This window comes from Xylona heveae, assembly GCF_001619985.1.
Source record: "Xylona heveae TC161 unplaced genomic scaffold L228scaffold_10, whole genome shotgun sequence".
Taxonomy (NCBI): domain Eukaryota; kingdom Fungi; phylum Ascomycota; class Xylonomycetes; order Xylonales; family Xylonaceae; genus Xylona; species Xylona heveae.
In genome coordinates, this window is record NW_017264202.1 from 577,752 (window position 1) to 597,199 (window position 19,448).

Below are 19,448 nucleotides of genomic sequence, written 5' to 3' on the forward strand. Positions count from 1 at the left end.
GGGGGGGGGAATACGTGGAACATTCCTAAAATAATCAAAGTCAATCCGATTTGAAAAATGAAAAGAAAAATAAATGGAGGGAAAAAAAAAAAAGACAAGGAACTGGCCTTGAGTAAGCAACTAGATGCAAGGCGTCCTTGGGAAGGTGACTGGTGAAGTTCCTTCATCAGATGACGTGATGATGCTGCATTTGATCCCATCAAGTCGCTCGGACCTCTATAGTCCAGGAATATAAGATAAGCCGACTTGATTCCTCGCATATGGCCGACCTCATTTCAAGGATCTGGTTCCTGAATGGTAGAGCCAATAGCGTCTCTACAGTCATGTTCTCACGTATTCCAGTTGCTGACGCCATTGCACAGACCGCAAATAACTGACCGGATGTGCCAATGATCGCTTCCGCCCTTAAACTATGTACAGAAGCGGCACCATCTAGGCCTGCACAAAGCTTTGCATCGACCATGGCCTTGATTGGATAATGTTGATCCTGGACTGGTGGATGGAGGAATCCTGCGCACAATCCCTATTGTATCAATTAAGTTCGTGTCTTTATCCTCGACTACGCATACCTCCCTAAACCATAGAAATTTGGTCGACGTCGCATCGGCATTATGCCTTCAGGAGCAAACAAAAAAAGGAAAATATGGGTGCCTTGTCATTGAAACACGCTTCTGCGTCGCGAAACACTGGTACATGCCAAAGTAGGATGAAAGGAGCGTCGTATAAAATTTCGTTTTTATTGCACTTGAAGTGAGGATTAATGATCAAAGGACATGCAAAGTCCTGAATGCGTAAATCATTATTGTATAATATGCATTTTCCCGGACGGCAAAACATTTATACCAGAAATCATACATAGCCTGCGTAGGATTAGCCACGATTTTCAAAGTGTTAGAAAGAAGGATTGGAACACACCTTTTCTTGCTCCCTGGAAAAAGAACCGGACGATAAAGACTTGTAGGCCAGCCATGGTAACCATCATCAAACTTTCAATAATGCTGAAATTGAAGATCCTTCGTTCGGTGCTTCTGACGGTACTGAAATTTCGGTTCTCTCGTGTCCGGAAGTATTTCTGGTTGCGATTAATGGTTGAGAGCTGGGCCGAGAGCTTCATGATTGACTCTTCTAGGACAGAGGTCTGCTCGGGAGAGGTGCCCTGCTTGGCAGGAAGCTGTGCGCGAGCCTCGTTCTCAAGCTGCAGCAAGGGTTAATCAGTTGCCTTTGTATTAAACCATGAAAAGCAGATATCGAGATGATTCGCTACTTACAGCAATCTCAAAATCCACCATTTTTTCTGCAAACGTTGACATCTCATTATTGAAACAGAATCTGTATTCGCCAACCTCATTTGCGGTGAAGACAAAGTCGCCTTGGCGTTCCTTGGAGCCGTCCAGAATAACTTTGTCATTAGGACCAGCGACACTGTAGTCGACATCGAACGATCCTCCAGTTTGCACCTTTTTGTCCAATGAATCAGTCTACCGGTAGCTTTCATGGAGTAGTTCCGAAGCTTCTGAGCTGGAAACAAAGCTTGCAACACTCACCGCAAAATAAAATGCCATCTTTGCACCCTTCTGCTCGTTATAAGTAAAGAAGCAGGCCTTCTCGTTTGGAGCGAGCTTGTAGGTGAGAGCAGTCGCCGACGTCAAAGCGGCGATATACGCTAAAAGCGTATAACATATGAGAGACGACCGCATATCTGCAGCTTGGAGTTCCGCAAAGATTGAAGGTTGTCAATAATCAATGGGAAAGCTAAGTCGTGGACAACGCGGCTCTGTTTAGAAAGGGGACTTGGATGGACTAGTTCGCGGCCGTACACGCGCATTTTAGCGGCAACTTCCGTAGCCCCAGTCACAAATCAACATCCCAAAAGACACACATCACCACAACAAACTTTTAAAAACATGACTTCAAATAACAAATGAGCAGACTGAAAAATGCATAATTTACCTATCTGGCCCAACAGAATTCAGCATAATGTCTACTACGATACATATGTTCCAAGTGAGCCAATAACGCCTGCGAGACGCGGAGCTTGCGTTCGTCATCAAACTCCGCCGCTAACCCAGGAAGATGCCGACCCTTTTATGCTTTCTAGCGAATGAAAATGGAGTCTCCACGGTTCCAAAAACTCCGGGATTTATTTACGTGGTCTAGTCCCAAGAGATCATCACCCCTTGTTGCCATATCCGAAAGGATATCGTCTATAAACAACGTGAGCTGAGGCACATAAAACGTGAACAAATGGACTTACCGTCAGAAATATAAATAGGTTTTGAATATGCTGACTGCTGGACTAGGGCAAATTTGATCTTTTCAAATACCTTGCCCTTGATTGCTGTTCTTTTTGAGAGCCGCTCCTTTGTTTCTTTGAAAATTTCGCCCTAGAACGGGGTTAGCTTTTAACAGGATATTGTTGAGCTACGCAATTGAACTTACAGGCTTGACGACAAATCTAAAAGGAACGCCATGTGGTTTATTGGTTTCCCTGTCAAAATGGAAAGCATAAATAATGCGGTCGCCTTCCGCCGCATTTAATTCTTCTTCAGGAATGCGTTCCGCGTACAAGGTTACAAACTCGTTTACGCTGGCAACACTATACTCTGAAGAAAGTTCTTTGTAGACCTTCCCACCGTGTGCTTCGTAGACGCGGAGATTATTGATGGTCGAGTCGTCAAGATTGGCTTTCTTCTGGAGAGCCGGAAGAAGGTCACCGATAACTCCATTCTTGGGCACGAGAATGTCGTACGTTTCCTTTGTCAGAGTCAGTCATAAATCTAGATGTATAAAACTCGGAGAAGCCCACCTCTTTGGCGATTCCCTCGCTGAGCCATGTGATTTTGACGTTCTTCTTCGTCTCCAGCTCGCCAAGACTCAGCTCCAATACCTCGTAATAGAGTGCATTAGGCAATTGGTTATTGTTGCCATAAGCGCTGTATTGGGGCGAAAGCGTCTGCTGTAAAGTCGCATTAAGACTGCGCTTCACCACAGTTTTCGGTTTCCCGGTTGTCGCATTCACTGTGGAAAAGCGAATGTGGGTAGGTGGCGCGTGGAGATGCTCGCCGACCTTGGCCGCATATTGATCGTAGGTCATCTTTTTGCTCAGCGTGAGTTCGAACGCCTCCCCTTCGATATTTTGAGGGATTTTGGGGCTAAACTTGACGTTGATGCGGTTAAGGAGGTAGTCATAAAATTCTCGAGCGTCCACGTAGCCCCCGACTTGCGAAATCGCAGCACTTCTATTCAAAAGATCAGACAAGATGACCCAGAAACTCCTTGAACAAAACTTACTCTTTCTCCGACAGTGATCTCTGGAAACAAACTATGTCCCCGTCTTGGAGCTCGGCTTGATGGAGCGTGGACTTTGGCTTCATGGGCTCGATCATTGAATGTTTGATTTCCTAAAACGAAGGTGTTTGGCTCAGTTCTCCATAATTCAGCATTCTTTTGGGACAAAATCACCAACCTCGAAGAGTTTCAGATTCGTAGAACTAGGCCAGCCCATGGACTTCAAAATCGGCGCACCAAGATCCTGAACTTTGTCATGCCTTCGGAGGAAAACATGGCCCGCCCCATGAAGAGTTTGCTGCTCTGAATCAAAATATTTCAAAAATATTAGAATTGAACCAGACTGGTTGACAGCCGCGTTTCCATTGGCGACCTGGTGGTCCGACCAACCAGGGCTACCATCGTCGGAAGCTTCGGCGACTTCGATCCAGAGGCGGAACGGACTGTTCTTAGTACCGTGCTTATTGTAAGCTTCCTCAACGGTCATCGTGTTGTCTGTGAGGGGCTGATCTGGTCGAACCGTTCTGTTCTGCCGGTTGACCATCACCCAAGGCCGCAGTCGGTCCGAATTTTCGCCAATATCATCTGCCACCATTTTTACAAAGTCTCCGACAGTAGTTGTCTTTAAGACTCGGTAAGGCTTCGGGCAGGCTGCGGTTCCTGAGGAAGTGTCCCAGTTGGTAAGATCAAAGCCTTGGTAAGCGGCATAATTTGCGTCCGTTACCGTGACTATGGGAAGATACAAGTGGGCTTCCTCGCGTTCTTTTCGCCTTTGCTCTATAAGAGCACGCTCCTCAGTAAGCCTTCTCCCTGCAGCAAGGGTCAGCGGAAATTGCATATAGGGAAATTAGAGCTTCTATACCTATATGCGCTGGTATATCAGCATCCCGAACTTCGTCCAGTACCGTATCAAGCCGAGATTGACGAATGTAGACCAACATGTAAGCGCTCATGGATCTTTTCGTGGACGTTGTCCGGGTATACAGGTTGCGCTGTGCACCAATCATGCCATTTGGAGTCATAGCATAGTCGCCACCAAAATTGTCATCCATCGCCTCCTTAAGGGTTGCCCGCGTGACTCTGTCGTCGTCGAACTTGTAAAAATGTCCATCCTTTGTAGGCTTCAGAAAAGCGTAGTAATGACCGGCGTTGAAATCACCGCTGTGGACCAAGACTCCGTGTAGTTGATAGATGTACGGTTCAGATCTATCGGCGTCTTCTGAAAGATAGGGCGATGCATCGAAGATTTCGGGGAACTCGTAGCGATCATTGACCTTCATCATGGCATCTCGGTTGATGTCGTATTCAAAGCGCTTCAGCTGCAGGTGCAGAACCTGCGGAAAGCTCTCAAATATCACACCCTTTTTGGCATCCTGAAGACCATGGCCCTCGGCGTAATATTTGTTCTCGCCGTCCATGGTCTCGACCTGGATATAGTCTCTGAAGCTGTCATGGAGATTCTTGTTGCCGCTGACATTGAGCTGGATATCCCAAAAATCCTCCGTTCGAGAAGACTCATAGTTGACGTTGATGCATGAGATATATGTCTTCATCTTCCCAACGAAGAGCTTGGCAAGCGCATTCTCGGCCTCGGTTCCCTTCATTCTTTCCTCCATTCGCTCCATCAAAATCCGGGAGAATTCCTGGACGTCTTGTTGTTCAAATATCTGCTTTGTGTCCCAGCCAAAAGATGCGGTTAATTCCTGGGTAGAGACTGCAAATTTGTGAGTTTGGAGGAGGTAGAAAAGGCGCTGCAATGCATGGGCGCTATTGGAGCGTTCTGCTTCGTGTTCAGTAGGGATCAAATAGACGGCCTACAGATGTCAGTTAAGGACGTTTCCCTTACAGCTTCACAAAGCAAGAAGAAGAAAATACTCCCATTACCTTTCGAAATGCATTCGTAAAGAAAAGAGACTGCAGTAGAGAATTGAGATAGCAGGTAGCGCCCTGGTTTCTTAGCCCCACCATCCCGGTCTCCTTTTTCGAATCATAACTGGGGGAAGAAGACGTTAGCGAACGAGGTATAGAATAGCTAAAGACCAGCAAAAGCCTCACTTGATGAAATTATGCCACAAAACGCCGGTTGGGTCCTTCACGATTCTAACGTAAACCGTGCAGTTGACAGCATTATCCTCCACAAGGGGTCTATCATGATCTTCCCACTGAGCGGCAAACATCTTCCGCAACTCGGCGAATCTCGTGAAGCCCCAGTCACCCTCCTCGGCTGTGAAACGATGATTGGCGGCTATGTGATTGTCAGATGGATCGAGTTTTGTCCGGGCGAGGGCCATGAAGACTCACTATGATGGACATAGATTGAAGGGTCATTTTCGTTCCACAATACCAGCGCGAATTGCGCGCAGGCATACCAATCCTCGGGGGGTTTGGAGTCGAAACCATGTTCCAAATAGAATGACGCATGGTCGACATTGTTTCCGAATGGGAAGAAAAGCACTCTCCTACAGCTAGTTAACTTCTGACGCTTCTACACCACAAACGTATGGTCCATTGTCGTACCAAGGATAGTTGCCACATTGAAATGTTGGTCCATGTTCCCGTCTTGAAAGGTTGCGCCAGTTCTCAATTTTCCAGGTATACTCGGTTTCGAAACCAGTTTCAAGGTCGGGGATATTCGGCAGAACCTTTGCTCTCATGGCGGCATCTAACAAGCCAAAGAGGTCAATATATGTGCTTCCCCACCTCAAGTGTCCGTCAAATATACGCACAATCGTTGGCTAGCACGGGCTTTTCTTGACCCTCCATTGGGTCTTCTGGGGGTATGATGGCGACATCCTGCTTCTCATCGATGTTGTCGTAGTCATCGACAAGCATATCACCTCCAGCGAGCTGTTTTTGCAGCTGTTAGCGAATCCTTGTGAGACTCTGCTGCCCTCCAAACCCGAGGGGTCAGAAGTCGTGACTTACAGGGTCCATCGCTCAAGGAACGCCCGTCGTAGGTAAAACCTTGCTGTCGGTGGCCTCCGGGAAGGAAATAGATGTATTGGGCGAGCCCGTCAGGAATCGATGGGTTGGACTCTTAGGTTGCGTTTGTGATCCTTCAAACTGGCAGAAGTGGACTTTCAAACAGCGTCCTCGGCGTATGGTCGGCCAAGTACTTTACAGAATCGCTTGTACCGAACTCTTGTGCGTATGGGTAAGCTTTCGTATGAGGTAGTGGCGGCCAGGGCGGTTGAGCCAATGATTTCACCCAGTCGTCCGACCGGCAAAGCCTTCGCGAACAACGCGCCTTCGTAACTGGCAACGTACTCGCTCTGCCTCTAATACCTACCTTGGGTAGTTTAAGGGTGACAGGTCGATTGACAGGTTGATGGAATATTTTATAGGTGGCTTTTGATCCTCGAGTGAATTTGGCAATGATCTGGGTCTTGCAACTTCATATTACGACTTATGCTAAATAATGACTCAAGGCATAACTGTTACAAACGTTCTAGTTACAGCATACACAACGACAGCGTGGTTACCTCGTTGACTTGTCTGTGCCAAAGGCAATCCTGACCAGAGAATGGCTTTCGACAGCACTACTCCGGACTCGCCACGTGATCGCACTTCACCAGCCACAGTCCGCGGGGTAATTTGTACTGAACGAAGGGAGATACACAAGGTAGGTAAATAATGAAAAAGGATTAAAACACCTGAGCTTCATTTAGATTACGTAGAACTTGCTATCAATTTCTTTGAGGTTTCAGACACAACAAGAATTAGAAATGGAGCAAAGTTAACAGATTTTCTGGCCCAGCTGTCTATAATATCTTTATGTGTTACGCTCTAAGAAAGCTGTGCCTTACTCATGAACAATTTCGTGCTAAAGACTCCCATTCGTTCAAAGTTTCCCTCCAAGGTAAGGAATTCAAAATTCTTTCCAAATCCATTATTCTTGAACAATTCTTCCATGCGAGCTTTGCTGAAGGCCGGGTTTTTGATAGTTGGGGTGGCTCCATTCAACGCCGTCTCAATGCGCTGTCTCTGTGCAGCCGGTAACGCGTTGAGCTTCTCATTTTCTGCAGGCGTAAGCACCTTGTGACCCTTGGCGACACGTTGAAAAATTGACTCTTCGTTAGAGCTTCCGTCTAGGAAATCAATGACCAGTAGCACGCCGCTGCCCTTCTTCAATCTCTCCCCGATCCGCCTGACCGCCAAATCGGGGTCCTCAAAGTGGTGCATAGCTAAGCTGACCACGGCAAGATCGAATTCGTACAAATCCGGGAGATCGAGCTTCTTATCAGCTCCCGCAGGGTCGAGCAAGTCGCCCTGGACTGCATGCATGAATTCCTTGCCCTTTTCTTGGGCAATGGCGGACTTGTTGTATTCTTCAATCATTTTTTCAGAGACATCGATGCCTCGCACTTGGGACACGTGCGGTCCAAGGACCTGGGAGATGATACCGGGGCCACAAGCAAAGTCCAAAAGACGAATAGATCGCTTATGAGATGGTTGATCATTCTTGACATTAGATGGATCAATCCCGATCCAGTCGCGATGACCATCGACGCCCTCTGCTATCATGGCCACCCCCTCTTGGATCCAAGGCTCTGTATGATACCTTGCTGCCATTGAACTAGAAGATTTGTAAGCTTTGGTCCAGAATAGGCATTATATTTTTCGTAGAAATACTCAAAATATTCTCGGTTTCTTTCGCTGTGGCTTGCCATGTTGAAGATAAATTACCGCGTAAAACAGATATTGATAAATGCGCAAACTTATTGATGAATAAGTGTTTGTAGAAATTAAGATCCGTACACAAAAGAAGAAATGGATTGAATTCGACGAGAAGATCTTGGTCTAATATATTGTGAAAAGGGCCACTGGCGACTAGGGACAATTGTCCCCGAGCTCTTCGTTAAAGCATTTTAGTCGGGGCCTTTCCGGAGACTTTGAGGAAAATGTGTCCGAAACACTCCTTGTCTTTCTGATCATTGGGGAGGTGTGATGTGAAATAAGTTCTGTATATGCCAGACGACATATGAAGGCGTTCGAGGAATTTGGGAATCATATTTTGTTTGGGGGAAAAAAAAATATTGATTGCTTTGGGGCAAGTGAACGACGATTATCTATTGCGGTCAGGAAACTAGAGTTGGTGTCAAGCAACGCAATCGTGCGTTCAGGGAGGGGGCAATGTTAGGTGTCCATCGATTGCGTAGAAAGACAGTCGAAAAGCATGTTGGGATAGCATTCCCTGTAATATACTCATTATAAATACAGTGATCACCATTATTTCTTTTCTTTTTTCCTTTCTTTTTCCATTTGTTTTGCACTGTTTACAGGATAATGATGAGGTTATACACCCGAAACACTCCGGCTGCGGGCAAGATCGGGAAAATCCCGCCGCCACCAGTGGACTACTGACTACTGCTTACCTGACTCCCGCCCAACGCTTGCGGTTAAAGATTTTGGTCAGGGTAGAACTATTTTATACGCTCGTACATACGTAACTGTGGTCTATAGGCCGCTCGTATGATCCCTGGCTCAGATCTCGTGCCGAAATATTTCCGTAATTCGCGATTCGCATGTGAGCGCACTAAAACCGCGCCCTGAGCAAACACAGCTCCATTTATGCTCAGGATATCCCCGTCGTTGACTCACGCCATTGTAATCTGATTTCTCGGCAGGACCGAGGAAAATTCAAACAGCGGGGGGGAAAGGACATCGATGCTACTTTCGGGGCAGAAGTTCGAAATTGGGGCGTATGCTCTGGGCTCGGGTCGACACGTCAAACTACCCCTCAATATTCTCTCTTGACGAGACTGTGACAGAGCCTGGTCGGCGACCCTGAACATCCTTGAGGGTGTTATATCGCATGGAACCATCATGTTTTGCGCAAGGTGTCCGAAGAGCCAAGCCTTACAGATAATCAGCAAACGAAAAGTTTCGCAACAATGCCGGCAATACATGTGCTCAGAGCCCTCACCTCCTTGGCGGCCTGCCTCAGCACTAGACGAGTACGTTTCTAGGACATATGTTGAAGCACACTCGTCGAATCTTGCTGTCTTGTGAAACTGACATTGGATTTACAGATGGGTGCAACGAGAGGCTAGACCGATCAGTCTACGACAACTCACATTCTTTGGACGAACACTGACCGAAAATCGCCTGCTGAGCGTCGCCAATTATGTCCGCACCGAGCTACCAACAAGGTGCGATGATTTTCCTCTCTACTCTTGTTAGTTGCTGACAGCGATGCATTATAGGATAGCTCACCGGCTGCGTGATATGCAAACGTTGCCCTATGTTGTTGTTACGAACCCTAACATGTTACACGTGTATGAGCAATACAACAAGGCATTCGAAAAGCTACGAAGAGTCCCAGAAATTAGAACCATTGCGGATAATGACAGATACTGCGACGTAATTCATCAAACGCTAGAAGAGCATTTGACGGTGATTCCGCGGTTGGCTATGGGCATGCTGGAATGTCACGATCTAATGGGCGCGGATCGAATTGACAAATTCATGAATACGCTGTTACGATCGGTATGAGCTACATTTCGCGAAAGCTATATCGGAAGAGACGTTAACCGTATCCTATTTTGCAGCGCATATCTCGGCGTGTTATTGCCGAGCAGCATCTCGCTCTCACCGAGACGTTCAATTCGCCGTGGAAACATCCTGACGCCCATACGAATACAGAAAGCCAAAACGATTTTGTGGGTGAGGTATTCTTACGCTGCAATGCGAAAGAGGTGGTAGAACGATGCGGAAAAATGGCGACGGAACTGGCCAAGCAAGCGTATGGTGAGGATCTTCCAGTGCCCGAAATTAGGATTCAAGGGCACCTGGGCGCCACATTCCCATACATCCTTGGTCATTTGGAATATATCGTTGGGGAGCTCCTACGTAATTCCATTCAGGCTGTGACTGAGCGGAGAAGAAATCACTCCCCACCGCCGCCAATTGACGTGCTGATATGCGAAGCACCTCAACATGTGATCATAAGGATATCCGATCAAGGAGGTGGCATTTCGCGAGACGTCTTGCCATCTCTCTGGTCTTTTGCCAAAGGGGCCCATAGCCAGACTCGCCTGCAGAACCTCCACAAGGTTCCAAAAATGGCAGCAACGATGCAAGAGTTGAAAGTACCGGACAGTGAGCGGTGTGATCGAGACAAAAATGGGAATTTCAAGACCAGGGGCAAGAGACAGCCAGATAAGTCTCTGAGCTCACTGACCAGCAGATCGCCAACTCTGAGATTAGGCATGGGTCTACCCATGAGCAGAGTATACGCAGAATACTGGGCTGGAAGCCTGGAAGTTCACAGTCTTGAAGGATACGGGGTTGATGCCTTCCTACAAATCTCAAAATTAGGCAACAAGAACGAGCAACTGACTACTAGGGCCAGCATGGACGCGGTGTAAATGAAAACTTCTTGGCCTGCCGGATGATATCTCTGTAGATAATCTGATGTTAAAAAAATATATCGAGAGGTATTGCTCTCGCAATTGACGCGGTAAGATTTTTACATTCTGACTGATGTTGAAAAAAGCTAATTTCGAACCTGAAGACAAATCAGTGCTTTGGGGGATTTTTGGATCTATTCATTCTTTGTTCGAAAGCACATCGGGAAATTGGACAAGTTTGAGTCAAGATGCTCAAGTCGAACGGCGTTGGGGCTCTAGCGTTTTGCGTGTCAAGAGGTCGTTCTTTCCTACGTTGGATGGGAACGCTTTCCCAAACCTGTACTCGACCTCCTCGTCAAGGATCTTGATGCCTCAATGTTGTTTCCAACAACATCCGAAACACACTCTTAGCCATCCTTGCATTCACAAAGCATCAACGGCAAATTATCATCATGACACGCAGGTTTCGGAGTGGACGGACGGTCAGCGATGCGGCTTCGAGGTCAGAAAGGCGATGAATTCCACTTGATTAATTTTCCACTGACCTGATCTAAGCATTCGTCGCGTATTTGGCGATCTCTCCAACCGCTCCTTTTCTCGACGAACTGCTTCATCACAGAAGCCAGAGAAGCCAAAAACGGAGACTTTGTCGGTGAATTCCGGGAAATTCAAGTGGCTATCCATATTCCGCAAACGCAAATCAACACCAGAGCCTGGTAACAACAATTCGAATGATACGCCCCCGACGAGTGGAAATCTACCAGGGCTGACACAGGCGGTGGTGCTGCAAACCCCACCAGTTCCACCGCCGCAAGCTGGACCTCGCTTCATGATCTACGTAGATGACGACTTATCCCAGTCGATCTCAGCCTCAAGTGCCAAATCTGCTGATGTGGACGCCAATATCAAGAGGCGGACTGATGACAATATGAATCCCGCCCTCAAAACGCCCCGTCGTGCCATGAATATACAGGACTATTCGGGGACTGAAGAGAGCAACGAAGGAGTTGCGAGAGTACACGGAGTTTCAATCCCGAACAGAGACGGTCCTCAGGCGTTTTTCAACACCCAGACGATACAGTATAACCTGGCTGGATGGTATCCTCAAACGAGCGAGCTGGAAAACGATACGCTATATACGTCAGATGCACTTGAACATCTTGATGCAAGTACGACTTGGCCAGGCTTACCATATTCTTACGCAGAAGAGCTTCTTTCATGGGAAGTACTCTTCAAGGAGTGTATTGCACGATTGATCAACAAGCAATCTACTCTTCACTCGACATATCCGCTTTTCCCTGAATGGGCCCATAAAGAGATATTGCGTGTCGATGTTGCACAACTTGTTCGGGACATGGTTTCCGCGTCACAAGCACAAGGGTATGATTTGAGGTGGTTAGGCCGCAACGGAAATCTACAAGGCACTTTAATCCATTTGGTACGTACTTGGAGCTGCTTTACGGGAATTGATCCACGCCTATGGCCCACAGGGCTGTTTGCAGGGTCAGAAGATTTTCCGCTTAAGGTCAGCGAAAAGCTCATCGAGGTCAGCCATTTAGAAAGTGACCACGGACGAGAGATTGAGGTCGCTTGGGCACCGGACAGTGTCTTTTTTGAAAATCTTCAGGTTGCCACCCGTGAAGGCGATCGTTTCACCCTCATTCCTCGTTACTGGTGCGCTTTCAATTCGTCGCTCGTGGAACAGGACGAATTTATCAAGATAACCTTTGCACTCGAACCTTCTATTAATTGGCTGAGGTGGAACACCGAAATCCAAGGTTTCGAGGGTTTTGTCCCGTTGTTTTCTGAGTTTGATCAACTCCCTCCCGGTTGGAAAGAGACTGTTTCAAAGTTCGAGACAGCTGGACGGGACAGTCATGTTCATGTGCTTCGCATCGGAGTCACTGCTACCTTAAGCGAATCATTTCCGGCAAATACAATCTGTCAGCAAACCATAAGGGTTTGTTTGAGGATCAGCGTAGCCCCTTGGTATACTGACACTCAAGGTCACTGTGTCACCTCTTGGACACCTGCCGTCGAAGAAGTGGATACACTCGTGAATCCTATGGAACTCAACCAAATATGTGAGGAGATGAACGAGGAAGAAAACCTGGAGTTCCTCGAACCTTTTGGTCAAAATAACCAAAGCCTTGAGGATGGGCGTCTTACCAATACGTGGCTTGAGTCAGCTTCGAACGCTTTAGAATCTTCAAACAAGTTTGCCATTGAAGATTCGCATGGATTGGCGAGAAATGATTTCTCCGAAACATTTTCCTCTCCGGATTCTTTGACAGACTATAACGTGATGGCCATACTCAAGGCCCATAAAATGGAAGGGTACGGCACCGAACCTTTGGAATCAAGTCCTCGAAATTCGATTGATGATTACTTCGGCCTCGTCAATGACAAAACGCCGGAACCCAAGTGCATATATGCAGAAAGCATCGACTTTGAGACTCTAACTCCGTTGGCGGCGGAGTCAATCAACTTGGAAACAAATAATACTTATTGTGCTACACCGGAGCAGATCGATGAAGCTTCGGATGAGCAAATTGTCAAGTCACCCTTTGCTCGTTATTTCATCAGTTTGATTGAGGCAGTGGGTCCGGTCGAAGCTGAAGCAGCCTCAAATGTACTTGAACCGCAAATGGTGGAGGTGAGAAAAAGGATCTTGCAATTGTATTCATCTTCACAAACAGACACTCTAAACGAGAAGGCATCCGAGTACCAAGCGATATTGAAAGCACACAAATCATCATACCTTACACGATGGATGCATTCCGTCAGGCCCAGCGATACCAGAGTCTTTCGGGATGATTTGACCGAAGATGAATCATCCGTCGAAGAATCGTCTAAGGAAGATGATTTGTGCTCAGAGGGGAATTCAATCTCTCCGACTTCAGTCAGAGCTCCTCCGTACACTGTTGTACCATCATTGAAAAACAAAAATCGCATGGAAAGACTGGATACGCCGCCGATGACGCCTCCTTTGGAAGTCGATTCAAGTCTGGCAAGGTCTGATTCATTCTTTGACGGGGTATATTCCTTTCAAGAAGGAGATGGCGCTGGCAGGGCTCCGTGTGATCCCTCAAGTTCTCGCACGAAGGTCCCGTCGCGAGCCAGCGTTCATGTTTCAGAGCTTATTTTATGCGCCAAAGCACCCACCGATTCACCCGCCCGCTTCAGTAAGGAAGATAGACTGGATGAACAGACAAATATATTAGAAGATTATTTGGCTATGCTTGCTCAGAAAGAAGAGGATATTTCACCTCGGGTGGATAAAGAAGAGCAGGAGATTTTTGAGTCGATATTCATGACTGAGGACGACGATGATGAAGAAGAATATTAATATTCTACATCGGATTTGCTATTGGATGCTCAAGGTTTTGAGTGAATTAGTCACGTTTGTTTTATCGGTTACACCTTGAGGTTTTTTTTAGATGAAGTTTGCATATTCTGGTCTGCTTTGGCAGTTTTGGTGGGTTGAATACCACTCTGACCAACGAACAACAAACTGCAATGTTGGTGCAGCTCACCGCGTCAGTTCGTGGCTGTGTCCTCACTCGCCACTAGGTTCAAGTTTCCTTTATTATACACATATCATAGAGAAATTGTATTGGTAGTTTTTGCAAGATTTGTCTGTTGGAAGTCCAAAAAGGTACCATGTTCAAAATGCCGACGAATTAGAATTCATATGACATGTTCGTTGACGTCATTATGTGGCTGTGCATGCATTGGAAAGGGTCTGGCGTGGCGGTGAAAAGCTGTTTACCTGTGGCTGAGGTTGTTTTGTCGAGATTGCATTCGGCCTCAGCCACGATCAGACCAATCGCCTTAGCTTCATGTGATTACCCAATGACGTAAGTCGACGTCTCAGGACCAAGCGGGCCCTTGGAAGTCTTGCAACCTGCAAACGGTTCCGACCTATTAGAAATTGCGGGGAAGCTCTGTTGAAAGGAGAATCAAGGATCTTGAAGAGTTTGTGAAATTAAGCAAGACTTTTGGTTGGGACTCAGCACCTTAAGTTGTGCGGGTACTGGATATCGTGGTTTAAATACCCTGGTCCCTTGCATTTATGCTTCGCGTGCCTTAGCATTGCCTCGCTCGGCTCTATAACCACCTCAATTTTGCATTGAACAGGGATTTGTCCAATCGTCATATTGCGCCGTACTCTGCAGTACTCGATATTTTTGTAAACAACCTCTTTTCCCCTTTTGCATTACATAACCAAAAGAAAAGGTGCGTCTGCGCTTAGCTCCGTTGTGTATATAAAGCAAGGGACCCAACCTAAAACTGACACCCCCTTCTCGACTAGAACCAAAACACATCCCGCAGAGCTCCGTCTCTACTCAGTCACAGAATCTCAATATCTCTACAATCCTATTGTTAACTATATTCCGAATCTATCGCCAAGATGCTTGGAATGCTTTGCATCATCATTATCACCCTCCTGTGTAAGGAATTCCCCTCCTCAAACACCAAACGTGAAGCTGTAGCTAACCCAGAAGTTGATTGATCCAGTGCCACCTCTGGGTGTCTTCTTAGTAGCAGGATGCGGTGCTGATTTGCTCATCAACATTCTCTTAACGCTTCTTGGGTGAGTACAACCATTGCGCTCATAAAGTTGTTTTGTGTATCTTGTAGGAATTTGAAGCTAACAGCTCGTCAAGCTACTTCCCCGGCCATATCCACGCGTTTTATGTCGAATACGTCTACTATCACCGACGCAAATACAACAATGCCTCACAGCCTCTTCCTCCGGCGGGCGGCATCTACAGTCCAAAGGTCCAAAATGCCGGCGGGACCCAGTATGGCACCGTACCCACTTAAGCGCGCATCGTACTAGTGCATGGGCATTGTGCGCACGCCGTTTTTAATTGCGGTCGGGAAAGTCAGTCGTTATGGAATACCTGGTTAAGAATTGTGACGGTATTGGGATTGATGATTGGCATGGGTTTCCGCACTTGATTTGAGATATCCAAATTGCCCCAGCTGCAAAATGTTTTTCAGCACATTTGAAGCTGAGTAGGCGTCTTTAGTTAATGGAGATATTATTATCTTTATCCTTGGTCCTTTTATTCTTGGTGCGCAGCTGATCAGTGACATTTTTGTGACGAAATTTGTTTCATGGTATGAAACATTTGACAAGTTGAGCAATTCTTGCAAGGCAAGCGTGTTCTTTTAATTCTCCTCTACCCGTTTCATATTTTTGCTTCCTCTCCACCAGCGATCGTACGGGCTGTCCATCGCGAATCTGGCCTTTACCTCACCCCACCTCTACTGTTTGAGATGACAGATATGGTCCGTCTGCCCGTTCTTCAAAGAAATATTCTTTCCATAGGTTATTCAAGCTATTGGCATTTGCACGTGGCATACTTCAACCTCCGATATTCGTATTGAGGTTGTCATGGAATAAACTAGCTTAAAAACCTATTCATATGATCCCATATAAACAAAATATCAACTCGAAATATGTACACAAATAAAATAAATTATTGCTAAGAACTAGGAAAAATCTACAACCGCTTTTTTAAAATAATTGCCATATAAATCAATCTTTCCACTGTAGAAATATCGCCAAATCATTGTCGTCCCAAATTTACTGGCCTTTACCACATTCTTCTACCTTTTCCCCCATTCAGTGGGTAGAGAGAGCCCGCATTACAGTTACGTTTTACGCGCACCGCTAAACTAAACTGCCCAACCCCACTGGGCCACCCTCCCTGCCCTTTTAACCCAGCTCGGCGAACCAACTGAGCTGAGGTCCGCCAGAGTACGAAGAACTTGGAGCACTAGGCTGCACCGTATATTCCCCACGGCAAACACCGCCAGCGTGGCTTCATGCTACAACTATCGCGGCGTCAATAACAGACCGACGACCACCGAGCTTCTTTTGTTGTCAAGACTTTGCCTATTGATACCCTCCCATCTGCGCCATAATTTTCTCTTCTACCTCGACACTGGATGCCTTTATAGAGGACACTTGGAATTGTATCCGACACTATTACTTACTGTAGAGTATCTGTATGTACGCCAAGGACATACGTTGCTTATATCGCCTTTCTGACTACCCCAGATACAACGAAACGTTAAAGCTTCGAAGCTTTCGATATTTCCTAAATCTTTGCTAAAATAAGCCTTCAAGAGGCAGAGTAGCTGCGCGGTTGGGTTCATACAAAAAGAGGACCGAAAATGCACAGCACACTCGTGCGGGCCCAGAATGTATTCGGCTTCTTCACCACCGTGGCATTCATCGTTGGCGCGCTGGTCGCGGTGACGGGATATTTCAGCCTGCCGTCTGATGGAAACAGCCTGGACGTCAGCGTGGATTTGAAGAATGTGCAAGTGTACGTCCCCTATCCATCCATGTCCATCTATACTCAAACTATTTATGTGTATATTCGAATCTGCTGGGGCGGAGCAGCTGGAGCGCAGCACTTGGCTAATTTGGGTTTCTCGTCATCCAATCAACAGTGCACGAGGACGGCCGCATTACTATAGTTCGAAGAGAGAAGAATACGCGCAGATCCGATTCGATCTTGATGCTGGTGCGTTACCGTTTACCGTTGCCCGTTGCCTGTTGCCTGTTATCCATAAACCCTTCTAGTCGATCGGATACCCAATCTACTCAGTCTCAATCTTCATTGTAAAATCTAATCCTACACTCTCATCCACTCTTCAAACCCATTGCTAGATGTTCGATGCTCGATGCACGATTCAACTGAGCATTACAACAGCACACCAATTCGACAATACAACACCCATCACAAACTAAACTAACAACTGGCCATAGATCTCTCACCGCTATTCACATGGAACACCAAACAAGTCTTTCTATACATAATGGCATCCTACCCTCCCAGCGTATCATCTGCCAGTCGCGACTCCAAGAAAAAAGGTTCATCACCCAGCCCCAACCCGGGCCCGTCCAACGCCATCATCTACGACAAAATCATCACATCCCGCGACGAAGCCCATCTCGAGCTCAGGAACCAGCGCTCCAAGTACCAAATCACAGACATATCTGGCCGCATTGCGAACCGCCATAATGCGACGCTCGAGGTCGCGTGGAATGTGCAGCCCTGGGTGGGCGCGCTGACGTGGGGAACAAGTTCAGAGGGGCGGAGCAAGGCGTTTGCGTTTCCGGCGCTGAAGAGTACCGGCGCTGGCGGTGGCGGCGCAGCGACGGCAACGAAGAAGAAGAATGTGGCTGGTGAGCAGACGATGGGGTCTGCGGCGCCAGCAGCTTAAGCGGTTGTACATGGTGCTCTGTTGTCTAAAACAAAAGAACAAAATAGAACAAAATAGGACAGAAAAGTAAAAGTGCATATCCCGAGGATTTAGCTAATGTGCGGTTTGTTTAATGGAATGTGAATAACGCTGGAATAATGCGGGGTTATACTTTTTATCGGGATAGTGACTATCTCCCTGAGCCTAAGTGGACTTCTGCTGTTACGAAATGGTTTCAAATGGGTAAAGACAATAGATTAAATGTCAAGTATAAGTCAGAGTCTGGCTCCGTTCGACAGAAGATGATGCTCTTAGGCGAGGATGTGAAGACATGAGATACAACACCATTTTATATTACAATCGTATCAATTATTTTTCAGATCCATATGTGCAGCCCATGTATTAAATACAAGCAAGGAACCTAATATAAATTGTGTTCATCAGAAAAAAAAAAACGCAATCGAGGCCCCTTTTTAATTCCAACATGAAAACCGCAGGAGCAGAACAATACTAGATGAATGGCAAAAGTTCTGCTCTTTTTAATGACCTCTAAAAAGCGCTTTTCTGCATACAATCCAACCTGGCCTTGCTATGCCACCAATCCACAGTATTTCCTATCTATCGTCTAGAAGCATCAGATTCTATTCGATAGTCTGCACAGCAGGCTTGCCGGGCTGGCCGGTGCCATTAGTGCCTCGTCCACGAGGAGCTCCGCGGCCTCTACCGCCATTGGCGGCGCCACGGGAGAAGTTGCCACGGCCACGACCGCGGCCTCTGCCGGAGTCAAGGTTCGCGGGGGGCGGAACCATCTTGTATGATTGCGGACGGAAATTCGGGTTCTTTTCCAAGACACCCTCGTTGGGATCGGAAATGTCGACGGGAGTGTAGCCCTGGCGGGTGGTCGACGCGGGCTGAGAGAATCCGCTGCCTCTGCCGCGACCAGGCGTGCCGTTGACACGACCTCCCCGACCTCGTGGGGTACTACTGCTTGCGGTACGAATGGGCAGCTGTTGCTGTTCTTCGGGCAGCGGAGCAGTGTGGGTACCGTTCAGAGGAGCGACACCGGCACCGCGACCGCGGCCACGGGAGGCGCCGCCTCCGCGCAAGCCGTTGCCTACAGGAGGAGTGGGGGTCTTCTGCCCGAGAATAGCCCCCTTGAAAGAGCCAGAGAGACGTGGTGGAGCGTCAGCATCAACGTACTGCCCGCGCCCACTAGGGCCCGACGGCACGCCATAGCCGCCAACGGTCAGAGGCTGAATCGTTCTCTTTTGCTGATTCTGCTCGTACGCTCTGGAGCCGGCAATAAGCTGCTTGTCGGTGATGTTGAGGACAGATGCGACAGGAACAGTTGAGCCTCTGAATGGCGAACAACGGTCGTTGAGGGTTGTTCCACTCATAAATGTAAAGTCAAAAACCACATCAAGCAATGTGCTGCGTGAGGTGCGTGTCAAGCCGACAACAGTACCACGGGACGCAATGGGTACTTTGCCCGAGTCTTGAACGTATAGAACACGATCGCCCAGAGAGAATGTTTGGTTGCCGAGACGGTGCTCAGCATCAGATGGCTTAAGCAAAGCG

General features: G+C 47.3%; 7 protein-coding genes across 7 annotated transcripts; 4 read left to right on the forward strand and 3 right to left on the reverse strand.

Annotated features, from left to right (window-relative positions):
* Positions 1-656: 656 nt before the first annotated feature.
* On the reverse strand, positions 657-1,773 carry L228DRAFT_26174 (hypothetical protein). The gene is made up of 4 exons (XM_018334360.1): positions 1,545-1,773; positions 1,269-1,457; positions 916-1,195; positions 657-860 (listed from the first exon to the last, which is right to left on the reverse strand). The coding sequence occupies exons 1-4, from the start codon at positions 1,695-1,697 to the stop codon at positions 850-852; spliced, it is 633 nt and encodes a 210-aa protein (XP_018185895.1). The 5' UTR covers positions 1,698-1,773; the 3' UTR covers positions 657-849.
* Positions 1,774-1,923: 150 nt separating this feature from the next.
* Positions 1,924-6,386, reverse strand: L228DRAFT_250022 (ubiquitin thiolesterase). The gene is made up of 13 exons (XM_018333223.1): positions 6,214-6,386; positions 6,015-6,135; positions 5,806-5,950; positions 5,590-5,747; positions 5,344-5,533; positions 5,173-5,281; positions 4,151-5,102; positions 3,467-4,098; positions 3,292-3,401; positions 2,807-3,239; positions 2,440-2,754; positions 2,255-2,384; positions 1,924-2,204 (listed from the first exon to the last, which is right to left on the reverse strand). The coding sequence occupies exons 1-13, from the start codon at positions 6,220-6,222 to the stop codon at positions 2,095-2,097; spliced, it is 3,414 nt and encodes a 1,137-aa protein (XP_018185896.1). The 5' UTR covers positions 6,223-6,386; the 3' UTR covers positions 1,924-2,094.
* A 688-nt stretch (positions 6,387-7,074) lies between these two features.
* Positions 7,075-7,958, reverse strand: L228DRAFT_240872 (S-adenosyl-L-methionine-dependent methyltransferase; the record flags this gene model as incomplete). The annotated part of the gene is made up of 2 exons (XM_018331285.1): positions 7,075-7,864; positions 7,921-7,958. The coding sequence occupies 2 exons, from the start codon at positions 7,956-7,958 to the stop codon at positions 7,075-7,077; spliced, it is 828 nt and encodes a 275-aa protein (XP_018185897.1).
* Positions 7,959-9,195: 1,237 nt separating this feature from the next.
* L228DRAFT_213554 (pyruvate dehydrogenase kinase) lies at positions 9,196-10,658 on the forward strand (the record flags this gene model as incomplete). The annotated part of the gene is made up of 4 exons (XM_018329992.1): positions 9,196-9,245; positions 9,321-9,440; positions 9,495-9,777; positions 9,840-10,658. The coding sequence occupies 4 exons, from the start codon at positions 9,196-9,198 to the stop codon at positions 10,656-10,658; spliced, it is 1,272 nt and encodes a 423-aa protein (XP_018185898.1).
* Positions 10,659-11,092: 434 nt separating this feature from the next.
* Positions 11,093-13,989, forward strand: L228DRAFT_270421 (hypothetical protein; the record flags this gene model as incomplete). The annotated part of the gene is made up of 2 exons (XM_018335405.1): positions 11,093-11,142; positions 11,196-13,989. The coding sequence occupies 2 exons, from the start codon at positions 11,093-11,095 to the stop codon at positions 13,987-13,989; spliced, it is 2,844 nt and encodes a 947-aa protein (XP_018185899.1).
* A 1,065-nt stretch (positions 13,990-15,054) lies between these two features.
* Positions 15,055-15,470, forward strand: L228DRAFT_270422 (hypothetical protein; the record flags this gene model as incomplete). Its single annotated transcript, XM_018335406.1, has 3 exons — positions 15,055-15,094; positions 15,162-15,237; positions 15,311-15,470. 3 exons carry the CDS (start codon positions 15,055-15,057, stop codon positions 15,468-15,470), a joined length of 276 nt encoding a protein of 91 aa, XP_018185900.1.
* Positions 15,471-16,422: 952 nt separating this feature from the next.
* Positions 16,423-18,216, forward strand: L228DRAFT_250026 (signal peptidase 22 kDa subunit). Its single transcript, XM_018333224.1, has 4 exons — positions 16,423-16,664; positions 16,717-16,987; positions 17,115-17,188; positions 17,434-18,216. Exons 2-4 carry the CDS (start codon positions 16,833-16,835, stop codon positions 17,889-17,891), a joined length of 687 nt encoding a protein of 228 aa, XP_018185901.1. The 5' UTR covers positions 16,423-16,664; positions 16,717-16,832; the 3' UTR covers positions 17,892-18,216.
* The last annotated feature ends 1,232 nt before the right edge of the window (positions 18,217-19,448 follow it).

Excerpts from the sequence above, each read along its gene's own strand:
- L228DRAFT_26174 (XM_018334360.1), bottom strand. The coding sequence starts at position 1,697 with ATGCGGTCGTCTCTCATATGTTATACGCTTTTAGCGTATATCGCCGCT. Across the intron at positions 1,458-1,544 it reads AGATGGCATTTTATTTTGCG|GTGCAAACTGGAGGATCGTT; the intron begins GTGAGTGTTGCA and ends TTGGACAAAAAG. Across the intron at positions 1,196-1,268 it reads TGGTGGATTTTGAGATTGCT|CTTGAGAACGAGGCTCGCGC; the intron begins GTAAGTAGCGAA and ends CCCTTGCTGCAG.
- L228DRAFT_250022 (XM_018333223.1), bottom strand. Across the intron at positions 5,534-5,589 it reads TTCAATCTATGTCCATCATA|CCGCCAATCATCGTTTCACA; the intron begins GTGAGTCTTCAT and ends ACAATCACATAG. Across the intron at positions 4,099-4,150 it reads TGATATACCAGCGCATATAG|GGAGAAGGCTTACTGAGGAG; the intron begins GTATAGAAGCTC and ends CCCTTGCTGCAG.
- L228DRAFT_250026 (XM_018333224.1), top strand. The coding sequence starts at position 16,833 with ATGCACAGCACACTCGTGCGGGCCCAGAATGTATTCGGCTTCTTCACC. Across the intron at positions 16,988-17,114 it reads GATTTGAAGAATGTGCAAGT|TGCACGAGGACGGCCGCATT; the intron begins GTACGTCCCCTA and ends TCCAATCAACAG. Across the intron at positions 17,189-17,433 it reads CCGATTCGATCTTGATGCTG|ATCTCTCACCGCTATTCACA; the intron begins GTGCGTTACCGT and ends AACTGGCCATAG.